Source organism: Zea mays, chromosome 5 (genome assembly GCF_902167145.1).
Source record: "Zea mays cultivar B73 chromosome 5, Zm-B73-REFERENCE-NAM-5.0, whole genome shotgun sequence".
NCBI lineage: Eukaryota > Viridiplantae > Streptophyta > Magnoliopsida > Poales > Poaceae > Zea > Zea mays.
In genome coordinates, this window is record NC_050100.1 from 38,726,560 (window position 1) to 38,750,122 (window position 23,563).

The 23,563-nt window shown below is 42.7% G+C and overlaps 1 protein-coding gene, 1 long non-coding RNA gene and 2 pseudogenes across 2 annotated transcripts; 2 read left to right on the forward strand and 2 right to left on the reverse strand.

The window, feature by feature from the left end:
• Positions 1–3,183: 3,183 nt before the first annotated feature.
• LOC103628149 (ATP sulfurylase 1, chloroplastic-like) lies at positions 3,184–3,950 on the reverse strand (annotated as a pseudogene).
• Positions 3,951–4,718: 768 nt separating this feature from the next.
• LOC103626257 (uncharacterized) lies at positions 4,719–5,173 on the reverse strand. Its single transcript, XR_552814.1, has 3 exons — positions 5,130–5,173; positions 4,881–4,937; positions 4,719–4,769 (listed from the first exon to the last, which is right to left on the reverse strand). It is a non-coding gene; the product is annotated as an uncharacterized lncRNA (long non-coding RNA).
• A 2,128-nt stretch (positions 5,174–7,301) lies between these two features.
• Positions 7,302–9,163, forward strand: LOC103628150 (binding partner of ACD11 1-like; annotated as a pseudogene).
• Positions 9,164–12,030: 2,867 nt separating this feature from the next.
• Positions 12,031–13,895, forward strand: LOC103628151 (binding partner of ACD11 1). The gene is made up of 5 exons (XM_008668561.3): positions 12,031–12,052; positions 12,161–12,260; positions 12,339–12,414; positions 12,787–12,870; positions 12,957–13,895. The coding sequence occupies exons 1-5, from the start codon at positions 12,031–12,033 to the stop codon at positions 13,893–13,895; spliced, it is 1,221 nt and encodes a 406-aa protein (XP_008666783.3).
• Positions 13,896–23,563: the final 9,668 nt, after the last annotated feature.

Below are 23,563 nucleotides of genomic sequence, written 5' to 3' on the forward strand. Positions count from 1 at the left end.
TAAATATCGATATTGCATTAGAGACACATCATAATGTATGGTCACGTCAAGTGTAGAATGAACATTGAGGTGGCCAGTGGCCTTGTAGGTACAGGCCTTCGCGAGGACGCTTGGATGGCCCGTGTGGAGATGGCAAGGCAGCCCAAGAGGGGGTGTGGCCCCGCTAGCTGATGGCCAAACGAAAAGCCTCGATGTGCCGAATAGGGACTTGGCCTTTATAGATAGATAGAAGTTTTCATTTTTGTTCGGAACAAGATTAAAGAGGTTTTAGGCTTTAGATTAAATCTAATGAAGTAATGAGATTAATCTGGGATTTTTGGAGAGTTCAAGGAAAAACTTTGTAGTAATTTTGGATGACACTTTTGTACATAAGTCTCTATTTGTTGATTATATTTTGATTAATCTAGATTAGTGGGGGACCCATGATTTGAACCGGGTAGTCACTGATAATTTTTTGACATGTAATATCATGTATAATTCGGTAGCATATATATAATTTCTATCAATTTAGTACATTAGCAAAAGATAATCAAAATGTTTCATCATATTAGGTTACAAGTTGTATAGATATATTTATATTTGGGTCTAAACATTAAGTAGTAGTTTTTTAGACCAAAATCTAGAGTTGTTGGAGGTCTATCTAAGCTGAACCTACCTAATCTGAATCCTGATCTGTATCATTACAAAATTATCCATTTATTGATCTATAAAGTTTTTATTTCCGAAATTAAATATTGATAATTTCTATCCCTCTCCGGATCAACGATGTGATTTCGTTAATAACTTTAGGTCCAGAAGTCCAGTAAATATAATTCCAGGTTGGTTTGTTTAATAATTGTATCTAATTTAATTTATCAAATTTTAAGATCAATAAGAGTTAAAGATTTTTTAGTTACATTTTTACTAACCTAACATTAATCTATCCAGAATTATAAAAATACATTAAAGATAATAATTTTAATGTTTTTGTAGTTATTCACTCCCCTCATTATTTATTCTAGATCCTACGCATCCGTTTTTTTATTTGTCGACGACAAATATTCGAGCCAGCAGAAAAAGAACAAGGCAACAAACTTACAGGCTTCAAATTTTCCGAGATTCCACCAACACACAGGGATATATTAGACAGGCAGTGCATCAACATACTCCCTTCATTTATAAACTAGGTGAGTGCCCGTACGTTGCAACGGGAACACATAATACCATGGTACTGTTATGAGAAAATGTTTCTTAATACATTTGTGATCATATCCATACATAATTTTTGTTATTTTAATCTGATTGTTTCACCACTACATTGTAATCATCAGTACCATGCAAACTTTTATATATGATATTTAGGTACACGTGTGTTACTACGGTTTTTAAATGAATTACCTTGTAATTGATTCAAAAGGATCCATAGCAAAAGTACGTAAGCTTACCAAAGTTTAAGAGAACATTAATATGGTTAGATAGATTTTTGAATCTCTTTTATAATAAATTTATAGGTATATGCCCGTACGTTGTCATGGAAGTTAAAAATTGGTATGAAACATATATACGAAACGAGAAACATCACTATAATATAAGTATGTGTCCTTGCGTTGCCACGAGAGTTAAAAATTAATATAAAACATAGATAGAGAATAACAACATCACTATGATATGCTAGGAACAGAATACTAATAGTACGATGATGTTGTCAGCTTAAAAACATAGAAGCTAGTTTCATCACCGATAAGATCATTGTGGTCCAGTGTTCTTAAGTCGGTAAGGCGAGCAAGTAAACATGACCACCGTCTTAATGCCTAGGCGGGCAAGGTGCCTAGAATTATCCAAGCGCTTGGAGGCCTACAAGACGCCTTAAAAACACTGTTGTGGTCCCAGACAATGAAATGTGGTTGCCTTAAAAACTGAGAGCATTGACAAAGGGAGCTCACCTCCATTAAACTGCAGCGTGGCGTCACAAATGTGCCTAAAATTCTTGCATGAACAAGAATAAAGATCAAGTTAGTCCTTTTTTACTGAGGACACAGTTAAAGTCCTAGTAGTACAGTAGACTTGTTTTCTGCATGAACAAAGCTAAAGATCAATTTCGTCGCCCACGATAATAACTCGAGTTTCCCTCACGGCTGCTTTCACTTGATTCACTATGAAATATAGCAGTAACAATAATCTGCTAAGCAATGTCTGCTGCTCATTATGATTTGCATGAATCGAGTATAGGAAGAAAGGTTAATCTAATCACTACAAAAATACTTGAGTTTTTTTATATATAAAACTGCTACGGTAAATTGCAGTTGTATATCCAGTATTATGCTTGTGTTATTCAAAGTGTTGTGTTTTTTAACGTTAATGGCAACAGCTCTGCATATCTACTAAGCGAGAGTTCTATATATAAGGAAACATCACACTCAAACTGTCTATGGAGTACTTACACTATTTATTGTGCATACATGTCCTTCTGTGGTTTTCGTTACTCTTAATCTCTTTGATCCTATTCTTACCCACGACTTGGAGGGTCGTGGCATGTGTATTCTCAGTATTGTATACCTCATTGTGCTCTGTTTAACATTAATTTTACATTTCAAGAATTGCCACAGATATCTAGAAGTTATGTGTACCTTCTTTGATCCTATTCTTACCCATGACTTCGAGGGCCGTGGCATGTTACGATATGTTTTCTTTTCCGGCCATTTCCATGTTGTGCCATTTTATTTCTTTTGAATCATGAACATTTCCTTTTTTCCTGCCATGTAACATTATAGTTCTTGCAAGTAGTGAACCCAATAACTTATTCTCATTGATATAAGTAAAAAAATGCTTAAAAGAACTGGTTATAAAACAGCAGAAGACAGCTTCATGTTTATATCACCAGAATGTATATGTACAACAATCTGGCAGAGGATACATAGCCTGTCCTTATTAACACCAAACATTTGATGTGCAACGCTGCCAGCAGATAGGGCACACCACTTACAAAGCACACATTAACGTCCAAATCAAGCCCAGTGTTTTTAAGTCTTACAAACCAGTATACAATCATACAACAACGGTTCTATGTCGCAAAGAACCGCTTGTGCTGATATAGTAGGGTTCCTTATCTGAAGCGCTTCCCATATTTTAGGCTGCAACTGGCTCGCGCAGCTTGCTGCTGCCCTCGAATGGCACCAAGCTGTCATAGTATTCAACGAGCACTTTCTAGCCACCCGGGCACATAAAACCATCCCGGGGACTCTCGTGGTTCTTGGCAAGAGTGCGCATCTGAATAAGGCATGATTAGTTAGGATTTGACGAGTGACGACAAAGGATTGGTGCTGAAAATCACAACATCCCAGCTGTTGTGAAAACTTACCTTTGTGCCAGAGATGAAGAGGAATTCCTTGATGGATCGAAGAAATCCATTTTCTTTTGCTTTGTGTCATATGCAGTCACCTGATCCGGAATAAGAGACAAGAAAAATGTCAAGAAAGCAGACAAACAATAAATCTTTCTATTTTCTTGATAACTAAAAACATCAAAGATTGACATGTGTATAGATGTGAAGAAAAATGCTAATTGCAATACGTTCTTTTACTCACTGGATGTGCATGGAAGGAAGAGATCTGGTCAGGAAGGATGGCATACCTTGAAAGGAAGGATGTTGAGCCTCTCGAGGCCAGGAGCCATGCTCAAAACCTTCTTCCCATGGTCAGCATCATAGAGGTCCCTTTTCTCCGTGGGATGGCTCATACCAGCAGGATCCCTTCCAACAATATAGAAATTTGCACCAGCATTAATACGAGCCTTAGCATGCCACTGCACCTCAGTTGGCCCAGCATAATGCATTGGAGAGGGAAAAATCGCAACAACAGTTGATTCTGGGTTGAGGACGCCTTCCTCAAGAACCTAGTAGAAATCAACAGTGTTAGAACAGTACAAGAATCAGAACTTGAACATAGTATAGTCCACCAAACCACCTGTTTCATTACAGAAAAAGCTATCATTCAATTCGCACTGGAGTTTTAAGTAATTGTTGTCTTACAGTGTAATTGATATTTTACTGGAATTTAGATAACTTTGGGTACACTTCTCTAGAAGCTTAGGCATATTTCTCTGCACCAATAGCAATTTCCATCGTTTCTCAAAAAGTTCCAGCAAAGCGCCTGATTCAAAACGTGCATCCCTGGCGCAGCGCCGAGACACCAAAACCATGAACCAAACAAATTGCTTCAGAAAACATCACATCACTGCATTGTGAATTCACCAACATATGCAGGGGTCCATGCTTCACGGAGGCGGTTATTCCTCACCAGCCATACAGTCAGCTTGAGGTTTAAATTTTCATCAGTTCCTGAAAAGAATCCAGGCAGTTCTGATTCACTTTCTGAGGGCTCTTTAACGGTTAACCTAAGAATACTGTGAGTTCTTGTTCTAGCATCAAGCATAGTTATTTTATTCAGAAGCTCAGTTCGATATGTGCCTATTACCTCGCCTCAGGTTATAGCGTATAACCAGCAAACACTACATCTTGTTAGACAAAAAGTCAACAAATAGATCAAAAAAGTACCTGTTCCTTCTGCTTCTGGATGGATTCGATCTTTTTCATGTAGTCGTCTATGACTTTCTGCAGAATTTGTACGAGAAAGTTAGCTCCCACTGCATCTAACAGTAAAAAGCTTTCCAAGAGATATAAGCATATCCTTGAGGACCTATGTGCAACTACAGGAAGAAAAAAACAGAAAATTCATCCTCACTTGTAGATCAGCTGATAAATCTTTCATGTTGTCCTCAGAAAGCTTCTTTTCCTACATAAGCAAGTGCAGTTTTTTTGAACAAAAATAAGCAAGTGTGGTATATGAGTTTTATTACAAAGCTACGATGGCCCACAAGGACAAGTGACGAATGAGAAGAGCAACCTTCTCTAGTTTATCATAAGCTTTGATTGCATCTCTTCTTATGTTCCTTATAGCAACCTGCAAAAAAACACTTACTGATATCATATTCATTATAGTCCAAACAGGATAAGATAACAAAGTGGAACTTATGTGTAAAAAACAGAAACGCTTAGTTAAAAAATCTCCAAGTAAGAAGATAAAAAAGGTAATGTTGGAAATGGAAGCAAAAACATAGTGAGAAAGGTGGAAAGATAAAATTTGGGATAATACCTTGCCATCTTCAGCTAATTTAGCTATTGTCTTTGATAATTCCTGCAGAAACATCAATAATTTCAGAAGGCACCAAATTGCTAAAAATTTAAGAATCAGCGAGGACATAAGAAGTTATAAGTGAGTGCCTGTGCGTTGCATTAGATGTCCCCTGTGCAGTTTGATTCCTGACATGCAAATGGTAGGCTAGTAGTTGGTTTACTTTGGTCTTATTTCCAGGTCTACCCCAGCAAAAATGAGATTTTTCTCAAAAACGCCTTTTGCTTCATCTTCTTCTGAAAATTCAACTAAAGCAGTGCCACAGAAATGCCTTTTGTCAGAAACATGCCGAGGTAGCCTCACACTATTTACCTATAATGCAAATAGTACAAATACAAATACTATTAGCAGTATTTACTATTCACATTGCAAGATCAATGAACATCTAGTATTCGAATGGTAATGGCCTAAGACACCAATTTATCATATTAACATCGGATGCATAATGTCAAGGATGTGAGTTCATACAGTACATTTCCAGCTCAAAGAATTGTTCTCTACATTACTTTTATGGAAAGACATAAGTTAGGTTAGGTAAGTTATCTAGTCAGTTCGTATTAGGAAAATCTAGAGGTCAGTTTCCAAGTTCCCAAAGTTAGCTAGATGACCTCTCTTATAAATGCAGCCGAGTCTTTGTTTAGGGATCAACCAAGAACAAATCAAAGTTCTCAAAAGACCAGCATGGTCAAAGCCTGCTGCCACAGAAACAACCCCTAGTTGATGAGGGAACCTATCGCTATTATCAATCATAACAATATTGAATGTCTAATAGCAATAGGAAACTTTATCTATCTTATATATCAGTTTCCTATTTGCATAAGTTCTGCTGACACCTGTGATGGTTGTAGTTTTTTACCCCTTACTTTTAGGTGCAACAATCAGTGCTAAAAGACATGTAGCATACCTTGCCACACTGAGCAAAAAAAGATTCGACTTCCTCTAGTTTTACATGAAGTGATAAACTGCTCATGAAGTGATAAACAACTATATAGCAAATCTTGGATGGATAGTAAAAATAGAAAGGGAGTTTGACCGAAAATGATTTCGTACGATTAGCAAACGCAGCATCCTGTAACACCACAATTAGCTCTGTTCATGAATAAAGAAAGGATGCGTAGTTGCGGGCTTTAGAGAAGTCATGGGGAAAAAAGAGGACAAGATTTTTCTGTGGACAAAGGGGCAAAGATGGAACTGACAATCCGCAATGCAAGTCCCAAGGCAAAGAAAAGGAATCGCTCTAGTTTTCCGTTTGCAAACCCCAGAAGGCAGAACAAGCAAGAAGACGACCAGAGAGCTAAGAGAGTATCAATTGGTTTTGCGCGCAGCTGCGCTGACCGACCTGCAATGGTGTCCTGGTGCTCGGTGAGGATGCGATGCATCTCAACAAGCTGCTCGCAGATGGTGGCATAGATGGAGATCTGCTTGCGGAGCACCTCCATCTGTTCGTCGATCATGACCTTGACGTATCCTCTGAGCTTCCGTGAGAGGCGTTTGGCAAGGTTGAGATCTTGTAGAATGGCACACCAGTCTCATTAGCAATGGTATGTGCAAGGTGGTCTTTCCACAGTTAGGTGGGCCACGTGCGCGCAACCAATCGACAAAGCTTGTGTATTCCTGAGAGATCCCAACAAACCAATAAAGCATGTGTCTATAGAAACCAATTTAATATGCACATGTTGAATGTCTAACAATTCAACTGAAAAATAATCCCATTGTATTTCATTCATGACATGCATTTTGTACTGTTCAGCCATCTCCCCAACACTATGGCAAATTACTACCTAAACAATAGCCTATAAAAATCAGGAAACCGAATCTAGTTACGGAAAAATTTGAAACCAAACATAGAGCGTTCAGAGTTTATGGTGATGGTACTTATACTATATAATAGTGCGAGTGCATCATGCAATAGAGCTGAAATAAAATCTGCATATTACTTTGATATTTCAATGTAAAAAAAGGATATACCTCTTTCACTTGCTTTCCAACGCACAAGTTGAGATTTGCTCTAGCTAGTTGCCGCGCTTCCGGTACTGGTAGAAGCAGGCGCTTTTGGCGCATTATTTGTCACAAAAAAGAACACAATGAATTCCTTAGATTAAGTCTTTATCCCACCTTTTAGATGTAAGGTCAATGAGATCAACGACCTTGTTGAGTAATCCTCTAGATATGGTAGTTTAAAGAATTTAAAACATGTATTTATCGAAACTGCCGATTGATTCTTGTCGTCCAACTTTTTTAAGGCGACCATGGCAGGCACAGGCACGGTAAAGATCCACAACGTCTCACTTAAAGCATCAGAGCAAGATATTAGTGAGTTCTTCTCATTTTCTGGTGAGATTGTGCATGTAGAATTGAAAAGGTTAGTGCCAATATCATCTCCATGATATATTTCGGTAGCATAAGCGCATGCATGATTTGACCTAGAATGCTTTTGCAGTTGTGATGAGCGGTCGCAATCTGCCTACATCACGTTCAGAGATAATCAAGGAGCAGAGAGAGCTATGCTTCTTACGGTATAGGTTTTTGCGTTGGTTTCTACGGTCTACTACAAATTATTTATGACGATGATCATCTTCATACACTTTGCCAATGAAATAAGGGCGTGCAAATTTAGTATTATATCCACTGATTTTGTTGAATGAGAGATGGTTACTACTACTACTTCTCTTTTTCTAGATTTGAGAGTCCTGAACTTAATATGAATATGCAGTTTGCATACATGGTTTCTTCCATGAAACTGTCGTGTATGATGTGTTCTTGTTATTGGTCTTTAACTACTATATTTTCCATCTCATTTGATTTTCTTGTCTTTTACCTAACATTGTGTTAAAGGTAACCTTTCTACACTTATGAATTCTATTACGTAAATCCGTGCTTTAATGCAGGGAGCGACTATAGAAGATATGGCTGTCATCATCACACCAGCCACTGATTACAAGCTACCAGCGTTTGTTTTAGCTGATCTAGAGGTAGAACCATGTTACATTCAAATCCCCTATTAGCAAAATTTCTTTTAACAAGCTCAGACTCCTAATGCCACCAACTGCATTATCAGTCAAAAAACACTAGTGGCATGGAATCTGCTCTTCAGAAGGCTGAGGATATTGCAGTTTCTATGTTAGCCAAAGGGTTTGTTCTCGGCATGGACAGTTGAAAAAGCAAAGGCTTTCGATGAAAAGCATCAGCTCACATCAACTGCAACTGCCAAAGTCGCTTCCCTTGACAGGACAATGGGCTTAAGCCAGAAGTTCAGCACCGGGACCTTAGTGGTGAATGAGAAAATGAAGGAGATGGATGAAAAGTACCAGGTTGCAGAGAAGACCAAGTCAGCATTAGCTGCAGCCGAACAGACTGTCTCTACTGCTAGTTCTGTCATCATGAGTAACAGGTATGTCCTTACAGGTGCAGCATGGGTAACTGATGCCTACAACAAGGTTGCAACCACTACAACTGATGCTAGCAAGTCGATAAAGGAAAGGATGATGGCTGAGCAGGAGGGAGCCAATCAGAGCGGTGAAACCACAAAAGTTGATTTGCTTGAAATCTCTGAAGCGGATGAGAAAGAGTGGAAGCGCCATAAAGATGACTCTACAAAGAACGTCGTTCAAGAAAGTCCTGAAATGACTTGTCAGGAGAGTGAGCATCAGGCGGGTGAACGTCAAATGACTAATGTAGCAGGTAACTCGAAAACGGGTATAGAGGAGCAGAAAAATCACGAGGGTGAAATAGCAGTAGTATCCCACATGCAAGAAAACATAGATACAGCTGAGAAGGATCCTAGCTGCCACGAGAGTGAAGTATCCAAGGCCAATGTCCATGATAGCGTTCTAATGACAAAGCAAAGTGAGCGAGAGCATAATCAACCCGAAGGTGAATTTGCAAACACTCATGTCCCAGGAAGCCCTGTCACTATTCTGGTCACCGTGTCCACTATTGACAGGAACTCTAGCAACGGTCCCAAGAAGCCTGATTCTGCTGAGGGTTTTCTATGATATGTTATTGTAAATCTAGATTGGGGGTGATGATGATAGTTCATTTCAGCTCTTTCTATTGGATCTGTCATCCTTCTTGCTTAATTGTTCACAGGCAATGATAGTTTTATTCAGCTCTTCAGCTAAATTTTTCACCCTTTAGTGTTGCTTTCGGGCAGTAGTTTATTCAGCTCTTGTTGTTGATTTTGATATCCTTCAATGTCGTTTCTGAGCATAATAGAGGCTACAAAGTCGTAGTAGCAACATTTTATTGTTCTTTGAATATTATTTCCATGAAGCTACAACTTGAGTTGTCTTCTATATTTCTTGATTGTTTTACCATCTGTGCTGGAAGTATCATCTTAGTTATTTTTTCAACTTTGCTCCTGTCTTGTTTAGGGAAAAGAAGAATGGGAGGGTGAAGCACCGATCAGACAACTATAGTCTAGAGGGGTGTGTGAATGTGAGCTGATTCAAAATTTTCCGATGAGAAATCAGCCTACTGCACATTAAACAACTATTTACTTTGAAGGCACTTTTTATGTTTGTCCAAGTTCAGAATTTCCAACTCGCCTTGATCCTACGTAGAACACACTCCGCCCATAACAATTAAACTAACTCATCAACAGGAGGGATAAGAGGTTTGGCCAAAGATCAAATCGTCAGCACGTAATCTTTAAGCAATAAATCCCTAGAACCCTAATCTCAATCAAAGAGTAAAGAGCGAGAAGGACAGGGGGGTGAGCAGAACACCTTGAATCGCCGAGGATGAGATTTCCACATCGGGGTACAGCAGGTCCCCGGCCTTCCATGGAGAGCAGCGTGGATCTCGCACAGGAGTTCGCGACCTCGATAGGAAAGCAGCTCGGTGGGGGAGTGAATCACGGGGTAGAGCAAGTCCCTGTCCTTCCTTGGAGAGCAGTGTAAATCCCTAGAACCCTAATCTCAATCAAAGAGTAAAGAGCGAGAAGGACAGGGGGTGAGCAGAACACCTTGAATCGCCGAGGATGACAGGGGGTGAGCAGCACCACGGGCTTGGAGAGCTTGGAGAGCGGACGCGCGGTGGCGGACGCCGCGGTCACAACGGTGATGGGCGGGCAGAGCAGGACGAAGGCCGTAGCGGCGGCGACGACCGCGGTGAGGAGGAGCAGGAGGCGGGAGGCGGTGGAGGGCTGGGGTGCGGCCACGGAGGGGGAGAGGAGAGCGGCGGTGGGCCGCGGCGAGTCGCCGGGGGTCCGTACCTCGACTGAGTGGGGCGGAGACGCCATCGGCGGGAGATGCTTTGGGGCGTTGCAGGCTGTCCAGCGGGAGAGAAGATGGGGCGGTGGAGCCTGACAAACGGCGGTGGCGCAGGGCACTGGAGGCCGCGGCCGCGGGTGGAGGCGAGCAAGCCACGGGCGGGGGCGCAGGGCTAGATGCCGCGACCGCGGATTAGGGTTCCATGGGAGATGGGCCTCAGACAAATTGGTAGATGGGCCTCACACGGCGCATGTGTCTGTCTTCATTTTTTTGCAAGGTAAAATTAGTACCACATTGCCCATCGGTTGGTGTTGAAACCTGCCTATATGTCTTCCTGTGTAGGTAGTAGTACGATTGTTATCACATGGCGCATGTGTCTTCCGGTGTGCGTGACATGTGTAGTAGTACTATTTTTTGTAAAAAATGCGTTATGGGCTAAACCGAGAGCATGCACGCAGGAGCAAGCGGGCCCTACCTGTCAGAGACCAAACGGCAGAACATAAAAAGGCAGGCTACTATTGCTAACTTAATAAGTAGTAGAGATTTGACCGAAAATGATTTCGTACGATTAGAAAACGCAGCATCCTGTAACACCACAATTAGCTCTGTTCATGAATAAAGAAAGGATGCGTAGTTGCGGGCTTTAGAGAAGTCATGGGGAAAAAAGAGGACAAGATTTTTCTGTGGACAAAGGGGCAAAGATGGAACTGACAATCCGCAATGCAAGTCCCAAGGCAAAGAAAAGGAATCGCTCTAGTTTTCCGTTTGCAAACCCCAGAAGGCAGAACAAGCAAGAAGACGACCAGAGAGCTAAGAGAGTATCAATTGGTTTTGCGCGCAGCTGCGCTGACCAACCTGCAATGGTGTCCTGGTGCTCGGTGAGGATGCGATGCATCTCAACAAGCTGCTCGCAGATGGTGGCATAGATGGAGATCTGCTTGCGGAGCACCTCCATCTGTTCGTCGATCATGACCTTGACGTATCCTCTGAGCTTCCGTGAGAGGCGTTTGGCAAGGTTGAGATCTTGTAGAATGGCACACCAGTCTCATTAGCAATGGTATGTGCAAGGTGGTCTTTCCACAGTTAGGTGGGCCACGTGCGCGCAACCAATCGACAAAGCTTGTGTATTCCTGAGAGATCCCAACAAACCAATAAAGCATGTGTCTATAGAAACCAATTTAATATGCACATGTTGAATGTCTAACAATTCAACTGAAAAATAATCCCATTGTATTTCATTCATGACATGCATTTTGTACTGTTCAGCCATCTCCCCAACACTATGGCAAATTACTACCTAAATAATAGCCTATAAAAATCAGGAAACCGAATCTAGTTACGGAAAAATTTGAAACCAAACATAGAGCGTTCAGAGTTTATGGTGATGGTACTTATACTATATAATAGTGCGAGTGCATCATGCAATAGAGCTGAAATAAAATCTGCATAGTACTTTGATATTTCAATGTAAAAAAAGGATATACCTCTTTCACTTGCTTTCCAACGCACAAGTTGAGATTTGCTCTAGCTAGTTGCCGCGCTTCCGGTACTGGTAGAAGCAGGCGCTTTTGGCGCATTATTTGTCACAAAAAAGAACACAATGAATTCCTTAGATTAAGTCTTTATCCCACCTTTTAGATGTAAGGTCAATGAGATCAACGACCTTGTTGAGTAATCCTCTAGATATGGTAGTTTAAAGAATTTAAAACATGTATTTATCGAAACTGCCGATTGATTCTTGTCGTCCAACTTTTTTTAAGGCGACCATGGCAGGCACAGGCACGGTAAAGATCCACAACGTCTCACTTAAAGCATCAGAGCAAGATATTAGTGAGTTCTTCTCATTTTCTGGTGAGATTGTGCATGTAGAATTGAAAAGGTTAGTGCCAATATCATCTCCATGATATATTTCGGTAGCATAAGCGCATGCATGATTTGACCTAGAATGCTTTTGCAGTTGTGATGAGCGGTCGCAATCTGCCTACATCACGTTTAGAGATAATCAAGGAGCAGAGAGGGCTATGCTTCTTACGGTATAGGTTTTTGCGTTGGTTTCTACGGTCTACTACAAATTATTTATGACGATGATCATCTTCATACACTTTGCCAATGAAATAAGGGCGTGCAAATTTAGTATTATATCCACTGATTTTGTTGAATGAGAGATGGTTACTACTACTACTTCTCTTTTTCTAGATTTGAGAGTCCTGAACTTAATATGAATATGCAGTTTGCATACATGGTTTCTTCCATGAAACTGTCGTGTATGATGTGTTCTTGTTATTGGTCTTTAACTACTATATTTTCCATCTCATTTGATTTTCTTGTCTTTTACCTAACTATGTGTTAAAGGTAACCTTTCTACACTTATGAATTCTATTACGTAAATCCGTGCTTTAATGCAGGGAGCGACTATAGAAGATATGGCTGTCATCATCACACCAGCCACTGATTACAAGCTACCAGCGTTTGTTTTAGCTGATCTAGAGGTAGAACCATGTTACATTCAAATCCCCCATTAGCAAAATTTCTTTTAACAAGCTCAGACTCCTAATGCCACCAACTGCATTATCAGTCAAAAAACACTGGTGGCATGGAATCTGCTCTTCAGAAGGCTGAGGATATTGCAGTTTCTATGTTAGCCAAAGGGTTTGTTCTCGGCATGGACACAGTTGAAAAAGCAAAGGCTTTCGATGAAAAGCATCAGCTCACATCAACTGCAACTGCCAAAGTCGCTTCCCTTGACAGGACAATGGGCTTAAGCCAGAAGTTCAGCACCGGGACCTTAGTGGTGAATGAGAAAATGAAGGAGATGGATGAAAAGTACCAGGTTGCAGAGAAGACCAAGTCAGCATTAGCTGCAGCCGAACAGACTATCTCTACTGCTAGTTCTGTCATCATGAGTAACAGGTATGTCCTTACAGGTGCAGCATGGGTAACTGATGCCTACAACAAGGTTGCAACCACTACAACTGATGCTAGCAAGTCGATAAAGGAAAGGATGATGGCTGAGCAGGAGGGAGCCAATCAGAGCGGTGAAACCACAAAAGTTGATTTGCTTGAAATCTCTGAAGCGGATGAGAAAGAGTGGAAGCGCCATAAAGATGACTCTACAAAGAACGTCGTTCAAGAAAGTCCTGAAATGACTTGTCAGGAGAGTGAGCATCAGGCGGGTGAACGTCAAATGACTAATGTAGCAGGTAACTCGAAAACGGGTATAGAGGAGCAGAAAAATCACGAGGGTGAAATAGCAGTAGTATCCCACATGCAAGAAAACATAGATACAGCTGAGAAGGATCCTAGCTGCCACGAGAGTGAAGTATCCAAGGCCAATGTCCATGATAGCGTTCTAATGACAAAGCAAAGTGAGCGAGAGCATAATCAACCCGAAGGTGAATTTGCAAACACTCATGTCCCAGGAAGCCCTGTCACTATTCTGGTCACCGTGTCCACTATTGACAGGAACTCTAGCAACGGTCCCAAGAAGCCTGATTCTGCTGAGGGTTTTCTATGATATGTTATTGTAAATCTAGATTGGGGGTGATGATGATAGTTCATTTCAGCTCTTTCTATTGGATCTGTCATCCTTCTTGCTTAATTGTTCACAGGCAATGATAGTTTTATTCAGCTCTTCAGCTAAATTTTTCACCCTTTAGTGTTGCTTTCGGGCAGTAGTTTATTCAGCTCTTGTTGTTGATTTTGATATCCTTCAATGTCGTTTCTGAGCATAATAGAGGCTACAAAGTCGTAGTAGCAACATTTTATTGTTCTTTGAATATTATTTCCATGAAGCTACAACTTGAGTTGTCTTCTATATTTCTTGATTGTTTTACCATCTGTGCTGGAAGTATCATCTTAGTTATTTTTTCAACTTTGCTCCTGTCTTGTTTAGGGAAAAGAAGAATGGGAGGGTGAAGCACCGATCAGACAACTATAGTCTAGAGGGGTGTGTGAATGTGAGCTGATTCAAAATTTTCCGATGAGAAATCAGCCTACTGCACATTAAACAACTATTTACTTTGAAGGCACTTTTTATGTTTGTCCAAGTTCAGAATTTCCAACTCGCCTTGATCCTACGTAGAACACACTCCGCCCATAACAATTAAACTAACTCATCAACAGGAGGGATAAGAGGTTTGGCCAAAGATCAAATCGTCAGCACGTAATCTTTAAGCAATAAATCCCTAGAACCCTAATCTCAATCAAAGAGTACAGAGCGAGAAGGACAGGGGGGTGAGCAGAACACCTTGAATCGCCGAGGATGAGATTTCCACATCGGGGTACAGCAGGTCCCCGGCCTTCCATGGAGAGCAGCGTGGATCTCGCACAGGAGTTCGCGACCTCGATAGGAAAGCAGCTCGATGGGGGAGTGAATCACGGGGTAGAGCAAGTCCCTGTCCTTCCTTGGAGAGCAGTGTAAATCCCTAGAACCCTAATCTCAATCAAAGAGTAAAGAGCGAGAAGGACAGGGGGTGAGCAGAACACCTTGAATCGCCGAGGATGACAAGGGGTGAGCAGCACCACGGGCTTGGAGAGCTTGGAGAGCGGACGCGCGGTGGCGGACGCCGCGGTCACGACGGTGATGGGCGGGCAGAGTAGGACGAAGGCCGTAGCGGCGACGACCGCGGTGAGGAGGATCAGGAGGCGGGAGGCGGTGGAGGGCTGGGGTGCGGCCACGGAGGGGGAGAGGAGAGCGGCGGTGGGCCACGGCGAGTCGCCGGGGGTCCGGACCTCGACTGAGTGGGGCGGAGACGCCATCGGCGGGTGATGCTTTGGGGCGTTGCAGGCTGTCCAGCGGGAGAGAAGATGGGGCGGTGGAGCCTGTCAAGCGACGGTGGCGCAGGGCACTGGAGGCCGCGGCCGCGGGTGGAGGCGAGCAAGCCACGGGCGGGGGCGCAGGGCTAGATGCCGCGGCCGCGGATTAGGGTTCCATGGGAGATGAGCCTCAGACAAATTGGTAGATGGGCCTCACACGGCGCATGTGTCTGTCTTCATTTTTTTGCAAGGTAAAATTAGTACCACATTGCCCATCGGTTGGTGTTGAAACCTGCTTATATGTCTTCCTGTGCGCATAGTAGTACGATTGTTATCACATGGCGCATGTGTCTTCCGGTGTGCGTGACATGTGTAGTAGTACTATTTTTTGTAAAAAATGCGTTATGGGCTAAACCGAGAGCATGCACGCAGGAGCAAGCGGGCCCTACCTGTCAGAGACCAAACGGCAGAACATAAAAAGTCAGGCTACTATTGCTAACTTAATAAGTAGTAGAGATATGATACCGTTGACTTTTCTTTAAATTTTGATCACTCGTTTTATTTAAAAAAGCTTTAGTTATCGTTTATTTTGTTGTGATTTGTTTTATCACTATTTTAATTTTTTAAATATATATTTTGAATAAGACAAGTGATTAAAGTTTTGACGAAAAAAAATATTGGCGTCGTATATTTGTAAACAGAACGGAGGCAATACCATATAAAGTCATCTAGAATCTAGTCAGAAAAAAAACCGGGACGAATACCCAAGTCTAATTTTCACGTACTGAATTAAATCCAGGAGTTAAATGCATTACGAAATGCCAAAGAAATGATTAAATTTGGATTCAGCCGTGCCTCAGTTGAACGCCTCAAGAACATCATAAACCACTCAAAGAATTCACCTTGAAAGTAAATCATCATTGGCACGGATAGAAAAAAAAAAGAATGAAGCAAAGTTGTGGATTCGAACAATACAACCACCAATGGCACGGAGGAAAAAGACGGAAGAATAAAGAAGCAAAGATTGAGGATTGGAACAATACAACCACCAAACAGACTTTCTAGCTTTTTTCGAGAATCGGCAAAGTGAATGGGTCTGGCAAAAGTGGTGAAAAGAAAAGAAAAAAAACTTGACGAATTTCAAGATCGATCTGGTGCATAGAAGGCACGATTAGTCCTTTCAAAATTCGGATCGACCCTAAGTCTCAGGTAGAACAGGCAAGATCGGGATCAACAAAAAAAAATCTCAATTAATCACATTACGATCTCTGGAATCAGGAATTTCGTTGCCACACAAAAGGAAAGCAGTAATCGAACTGATAATGGAAAAAAAGATCCAAGAAAAAAAAAGAGGAAAAATCATCAAGAAGCAGAAGAGGCAGGGTAATCGCTACTGCGAGGTACACCTAGACCAGGCAGAGTTCCCAACAAGAGTTTTAACGGGGTGGCGACGCTCGTCTGGTCCTTTAAATAGCCGCCGCCGCAGCGGGACGGACGGCCGAGATGGCATCTGGCCGTGCCTGTCGATCAGCCAGCGGCTCCATTTGTCCAGCTGCTGGCTGCTGCCGTGATCTTTTCCGGGTTTCCGGCTCCGCGTGCTATGGACGCGAGCCACGCCGACCGTCCAGTGCACGGACGCGGATTGCCAACGCTTCTCCTTCTTTCTTGGCATTCAACAGGCTGAAACAACAGATTGCATAGCGTATAGGATATGGCAGGACACGCAAGGAGTCAAGTTTTGGACTGAAAAAACAAGACATGCTAAAAATAAGGGAAAAACGAATGCTCAGAAATAATAACAGAGACAGCTAAATCATGCATAAGTTCTTGTCATAGGTTACAAAATAAAGGCATCAACATTCAGCCAACTCATTCATCAGAAAATATGATCTGAAAGACTGAAACTACTACTCTTGAATACGAGCTTCATTATACAACCGTTCTTCAGCATTAAGATCGGTACTTGAACTCTGCAAAACAAAAACAACAAGTCAATACTCTTTATATTAACATCAATTTATAAATGTAGTACGCGAAAAGATTTCCATTAACAGTTGTGTGAAGGAAATCGATGACATGATATATTCTCCTAAATCTGTATTGCTGTCCCAAAAGGCACTTTCGGATGCTACTTCATTATCCAAAAGATTTCCATTAACATCAATTTTTTGGTTGTCTTGCGTTTTACCTCATACCATTTTTCTTTCTTCTAGCACTTCTCGTTGGAACCTTCTTTTCCTTGAACTGTGCACTACTTAGTACAGCATTTGGTGCTTAAACATTCTTTTCAAGTAGTCTTTGCATTTTGTTCTTCAACTTGCCTACCAAGGCTGTCAAAGTATGTTGGCCACTAATATGAAGCTTCCCGAAGAGCTGATAACTTGATGTTCCAAATTAAAAAATTATATGATAGAATTTTGTAGCGGCGCATAGCATTTAACTTTGGATTTTCAACTATGCTTCTTCCCTGTGTATCTTGTATAGTTTCATGCTTTGCCTCACGTGTCCAGCGCTTCAGAATATAATGCGCCGGCAGTAACTTAACATTCATAATATCAAGAACTTTTGAAGCATGAGCACACAATATACCACTACTGTTGAATTGTTTGCAAGTGCATGCAGCAGTTTGCTTCATGGGATTTCCAGCAACTTTGTGCTAATCCTCGAATATTAATTCTTGATCAAGACTTGCAATGGCAACAAGGTATTCATTATTTCCCAGCACTTCAATACATGATGCTATGGACCTTCATTGGAACAAACATGTCGACATGATGTAATTCTACCATCAACCTTCCTTCTATTGTTATACTTTTTTTCTGACGGAAAATCTCATATAGTCTCCGTACTCTACCCAGAATTTCCAAGCATGAACCTCATCACTAAATGAGGTGTTTGATTTGATGAATCAATCTATCCAAAATGAAGTGGTGCATCATGAATCTATTCCTCAAATTTGGTGGGATAACTCTATTCCACATATTAGTAATAAATAACTAACTATGAGGAATGAAGTGGTGATGGATTAACTCACTTCATTCCACAAACCAAACAAAAAAATGAGAGTGAGAAGATGATAAACTATATCATTCCTCAAACCAAACACTCTATAAATTTCATCCTAACACATGGTTCCAAAGTAAGCATTGCATTTTCTCTGTAATAATATGGAGAGACCTTTAACAAGTGGAAAGGAATGTTTGATGATAATGTTGTAATATTAGAGAAATAAATGACATGCTTCCAATATATTTAAATAAATTAAATATTCGAATTCCGAATAAAACAAGCATATAACTCAGACAAATGTCATATGTAATTATTGCAGCAATGAACAGTAGCAATTCTAGAACATGTAAACATGTAAAATAGCTACTCAGATCCATTTCATAATTAAACATGGCTTGCAGATGAAGAAGACAGATTAAACTAATAAACATGATTGTTTATCTTAAAATATTGCTCTCAAAATAGCGAGTTGCTGTAATAAACAGCCCTCCAACGCTAATAGGTGATCAGAGATCCTCGACTAACGTGACAGCCCTATCTTACCAAATCAGTGTTTTAAATCAGATGTAATAAGCCTAATAATCAAATATAAAAACTAATAGTAAGGAGCTGTGTACTAAATAAAATAACAGAATTTAACACAGGTAAACAGCCTCAACAAAGAGATATTTAATTAGGCACAAATAATATCAATGCTGAAAATGATAATACACTAGAACCCAGACTGTCACGTTGTCTCACTACACCGCTATCATCATCGAGCACACAAATCCGCCCACAACAGTGCAATCACACTCAAGTATTTAATACTAGCAGATTGCACAAAATTAAACAGTAAATAAAGTGAGGCAACGAATAACTCACAGCACGTAGATTGTCTACGTGGGAAGATCAGCTCAGCGAACACGAAGTTCTGTCCCAGAAAACCAATTCCGCCGCCCACGTCCGGGCCTGCACGGCGGAAGGTTGACGGAGATACTAGAGTCGCTGCCGGAGCCGAGGGAGACGTCCACGGCACTAGCCCGAGAAGACGAACACAGCGCAGCAGGGAGCCCAGACACCAGGCCACGGTGGATAATAATCAGAACATACAGAGCACCACACAGGTGCACCGGTGAGACAACGGAGCGCAGGAGAACCTCGCTGCGCACAAGCAAGGCCACCTCCACCTTCTTCCACCAGCAGGATTAACACAAGAACACCAAGAATCGAAGGAACCGATCCAAACCGTGACTGGAACCGAGAGGAGGAACAGGAATAGAGAGCTGGGATTTTTTCGGTGAGACCTGAGCAGAGAGGTTGTCTCACTAATTAAGGAGTCGTCCTCGAGAAGTTTGCGCAGAGATCGGCGAAGCAATCGGCAAGCACCAAACCAACTAGCTTCTAAGCGCCGCTGCTAGGAAGCTAATCTCCTCTGCATGCCTCGGGTCTCAGCCGTGACCTCCACTGCCCTAGAAAACATGCTGCCTGGTAGGCTGCTTGGCCAGCTGGGCCTTGATGCGGCCCACCCGGCTGGCCTGCTTACTCCCTTTTTATATATATATATATATAAAGTGAAAATCATAAATATGGACAACAATCCCCACCATTTTCACTCTTATTTTCTGATCAATGACATTAAGCTCTCGTACTGTTTATATACTACTTTTCGGCAAAGGTACTTGTTAGGTTTGAACCAAAGCCTATCCCAGTGTACTCCAACCCCTGCACGAGTAAGCGGAGGACTACGCCTTGATCCACAAACCTAGTGTGAGAATCTTCGCACAAAAGGCACATAGTACTAGGCAGATTATCTGCTTCTCTTACGGGGCAGGGCGTTACGGTCATGCACTTTAATATCTATTCATGAGCTCACTAGAGAGAAACCCCATTCTCTCCCGGACTGCAACCCCACAGCCAGTTCATATAGGTGAAATCATTAAGGAAATTCTGTAGGACAATTTCCCTGCTTATAGCATTGACTTCATTAAGAGCATATCGCTCAACCTGCCATACAGACAGAGCACAGCAGCTAATGAGACTCTTTGTCTTTTGTGCTCTTGGTTCCACAGTGCTTCGTTTCCTGGAGCCTGGATCTCGGGATCTCCGGTCACACAGGACAGTTATCCGCAGTTGAAACCGCTAACAGGGTACGAGTCCCATTCCCATGCACACTGCTTGGATTAGCTTTTGAGCCAATCCTTTGGTGAAAGGATCAGCAAGCTTCCTTTCAGACTTGATGTAATCTACAGTTATTACACCCGTCTCTCTAGCATGCCGACATGAATCAAGTCGTCTTCTGATATGCCTCGAGGATTTTTGGTTGTCCTTTTGAGAGCACCTAGAGGGGGGGTGAATAGGTGATCCTGTAAAACTTGAAAACTTAAGCCACAAAAACTTGGTTAAGCGTTAGCACAGTAAATGCCAAGTGGCTAGAGAGGAGTCAAAACACAATAACCACAAGAAATCAATCACAGAGATGGCACGGTGGTTAACCCGTGGTTCGGCCAAGACCAACGCTTGCCTACTCCACGTTGTGGCGTCCCAACGGACGAGGGTTGCAATCAACCCCTCTCAAGCGGTCCAAAGACCCACTTGAATACCACGGTGTTTTGCTTGCTTTACTCAATCCCGTTTGCGAGGAATCTCCACAACTTGGAGCCTCTCGCCCTTACACTTGAAGTTCACAAAGAAGCACGGAGCAAGGGAGGGATTAGCAACGCACTCAAGACAAGAAATCACAGCAACACCACGCACACAAGTCGCAACGAGAGCTCACAACACAACTCAATGAGTTCACCACTCAACTAGAGCTCTAATTGCTATCGCAAAGAATCAAAGGCGCGGAATCAATGTCTTGGTGCTTAGGAATGTTGTAGGAATGCTTGGTGTGCTCCTCCATGCGCCTAGGGGTCCCTTTTATAGCCCCAAGGCAGCTAGGAGCCGTTGAGAGCAATCTAGGAAGGCTGATCTTGCCTTCTGTCGACTGGCGCACCGGACAGTGCGGTGCACACCGGACACTGTCCGGTGCCCGATTTCCTTCCAAAAATGTGAAAGGGAAATGTGCCCTTGGGCCATTTCTAAGTATTTTGGTGATTGAGTGTCAACACAAGTGCTTAAATGTGAATCAATGCTCATGGATGAACAAAGTGCAAATCTAGAGCAAAGGTATGTTTCTAAGTCTTAGTACATTGGTTTTGTGTACTAATATATTTGTCTAAGTGGTAGAAACAGAAAGAAGAAGAGAAGAGAAGACTTGGCTGTGTACAGCCAAGAGGCTGTTTCGGTCTGGTGCACCGGACTGTCCGGTGGTGCACCGGACAGTGTCCGGTGCGCCAGGATGCCTCGGCCGAAGAGGTCGCTCTCGGGAATTTGCTAACGGCGTACGGCTAAAATTCACCGGACTGTCCGGTGTGCACCGGACTGTCCGGTGAGCCAACGGTCGGCCGGGCCAACGGTCGGCCGCGCGATCTGCGCGGGACACGTGGCCAAGCCAACGGTCGGAAGGGGGCACCGGACTGTCCGGTGTGCACCGGACATGTCCGATGCGCCAACGGCTCCCGCATCTGCAACGGTCGACCGCACTGTTTAAGGAAGGAAATCGGGCACCGGACAGTGTCCGGTGTGCACCGGACTGTCCGGTGCGCCCGACGACAGAAGGCAAAGATGGCCTTCCAGATTTGTTTTCAACGGCTCCTAGCTGCCTTGGGGCTATAAAAGGGACCCCTAGGCGCATGGAGGAATATACCAAGCAATCCTACAACAGTCCTAAGCACCAAGACATCGATCTCACGCATTTCGTTCATTGTGATAGCATCTAGAGCTCTTGTTGAGTTGCGAACTCTTTGAGTTGTGTTGCGAGCTCTTGTTGCGATTTGTGTGCGTGTTGTTGCTCTGATCTCTTGAAGTCTTGTGTGCGTTGCTCATTCCCCCTTTGCTCTGTGTTCTTAGTGAACTTCAATTGTAAGGGCGAGAGGCTCCAAGTTGTGGAGATTCCTCGCAAACGGGATTGAGAAAAAGCAAGCAAAACACCGTGGTATTCAAGTGGGTCTTTGGACCGCTTGAGAGGGGTTGATTGCAACCCTCGTCCGTTGGGACGCCACAACGTGGAGTAGGCAAGCGTTGGTCTTGGCCGAACCACGGGATAAACCACTGTGTCATCTCTGTGATTGATCTCTTGTGGTATTGTGTTTTGTTGAGACTCCTTTCTAGCCACTTGGCAATAATTGTGCTAACACTTAACAAGTTTTTGTGGCTATAAGTTTAAGTTTTCACAGGATCACCTATTCACCCCCCCTCTAGGTGCTCTCAATTGGTATCAGAGCCGTTCTCTTCAAGAAAGGGACTAACCGCCCGAAGAGATGGATCCTAAGGGGAAGGGAATCGTGATCAACGACAAGGAAAAGGAGTCTTTCGTCAACGAGCCAAAAGATGACAAATCCAACGACTCTGGCTCGGGCCACAGACGTAAAGATGGGAAGAAGAAGAAGACAAGACGTATCAAGGAGATCGTCTACTACGACAGCGACGAGTCTACTTCTTCCCACAAGGACGACGACTACGACAAACAAAAGACGGTCAATTCGAACTTTTCATTTGATTATTCTCGTATTCCACAAAGTTCGAATTCGCATTTGCTTTCCATTCCTCTTGGCAAACCTCCACACTTTGATGGGGAGGACTACGGATTTTGGAGTCACAAAATGCGTAGTCATTTATTCTCTCTCCATCCAAGCATATGGGAGATCGTAGAGAATGGAATGAAATTTGATAGCTCGGATAGCCCTATGTTCATTAATGAACAAATTCATAAAAATGCACAAGCTACTACTGTGTTGCTAGCCTCTTTGTGCAGGGACGAGTACAATAAGGTGAGCGGCTTGGACAATGCCAAGCAGATATGGGACACCCTCAAGATTTCTCACGAGGGGAACGACATCACCATGCTCACTAAAATGGAATTGGTGGAGGGCGAGCTTGGAAGGTTTGCAATGATAAGGGGCGAGGAGCCAACCCAAACATACAACCGGCTCAAGACCCTTATCAACAAAATAAGGAGTTATGGAAGCACGCGATGGACAGACCATGACGTCGTCCGACTATTACTAAGGTCATTTACCGTTCTTGATCCTCATCTCGTGAACAATATTCGTGAGAATCCCAGGTACACGAAGATGACGCCCGAGGAGGTACTCGGAAAATTCGTAAGCGGGCGGATGATGATCAAGGAGGCAAGATACGTGGACGACGCCTTGAATGGACCGATCAACGAGCATCAACCCCTCGCTCTCAAGGCAACAAGAAGCAAGGAGGTGCTACCTAGCAAGGTGGAACAAATTGAGGCGGCCGGACTTAATGATGAAGAGATGGCTCTCATCATCAAACGCTTCAAGACGGTGCTAAAAGGTCACAAGGGGCAACCAAGCAAGACCAAGACAA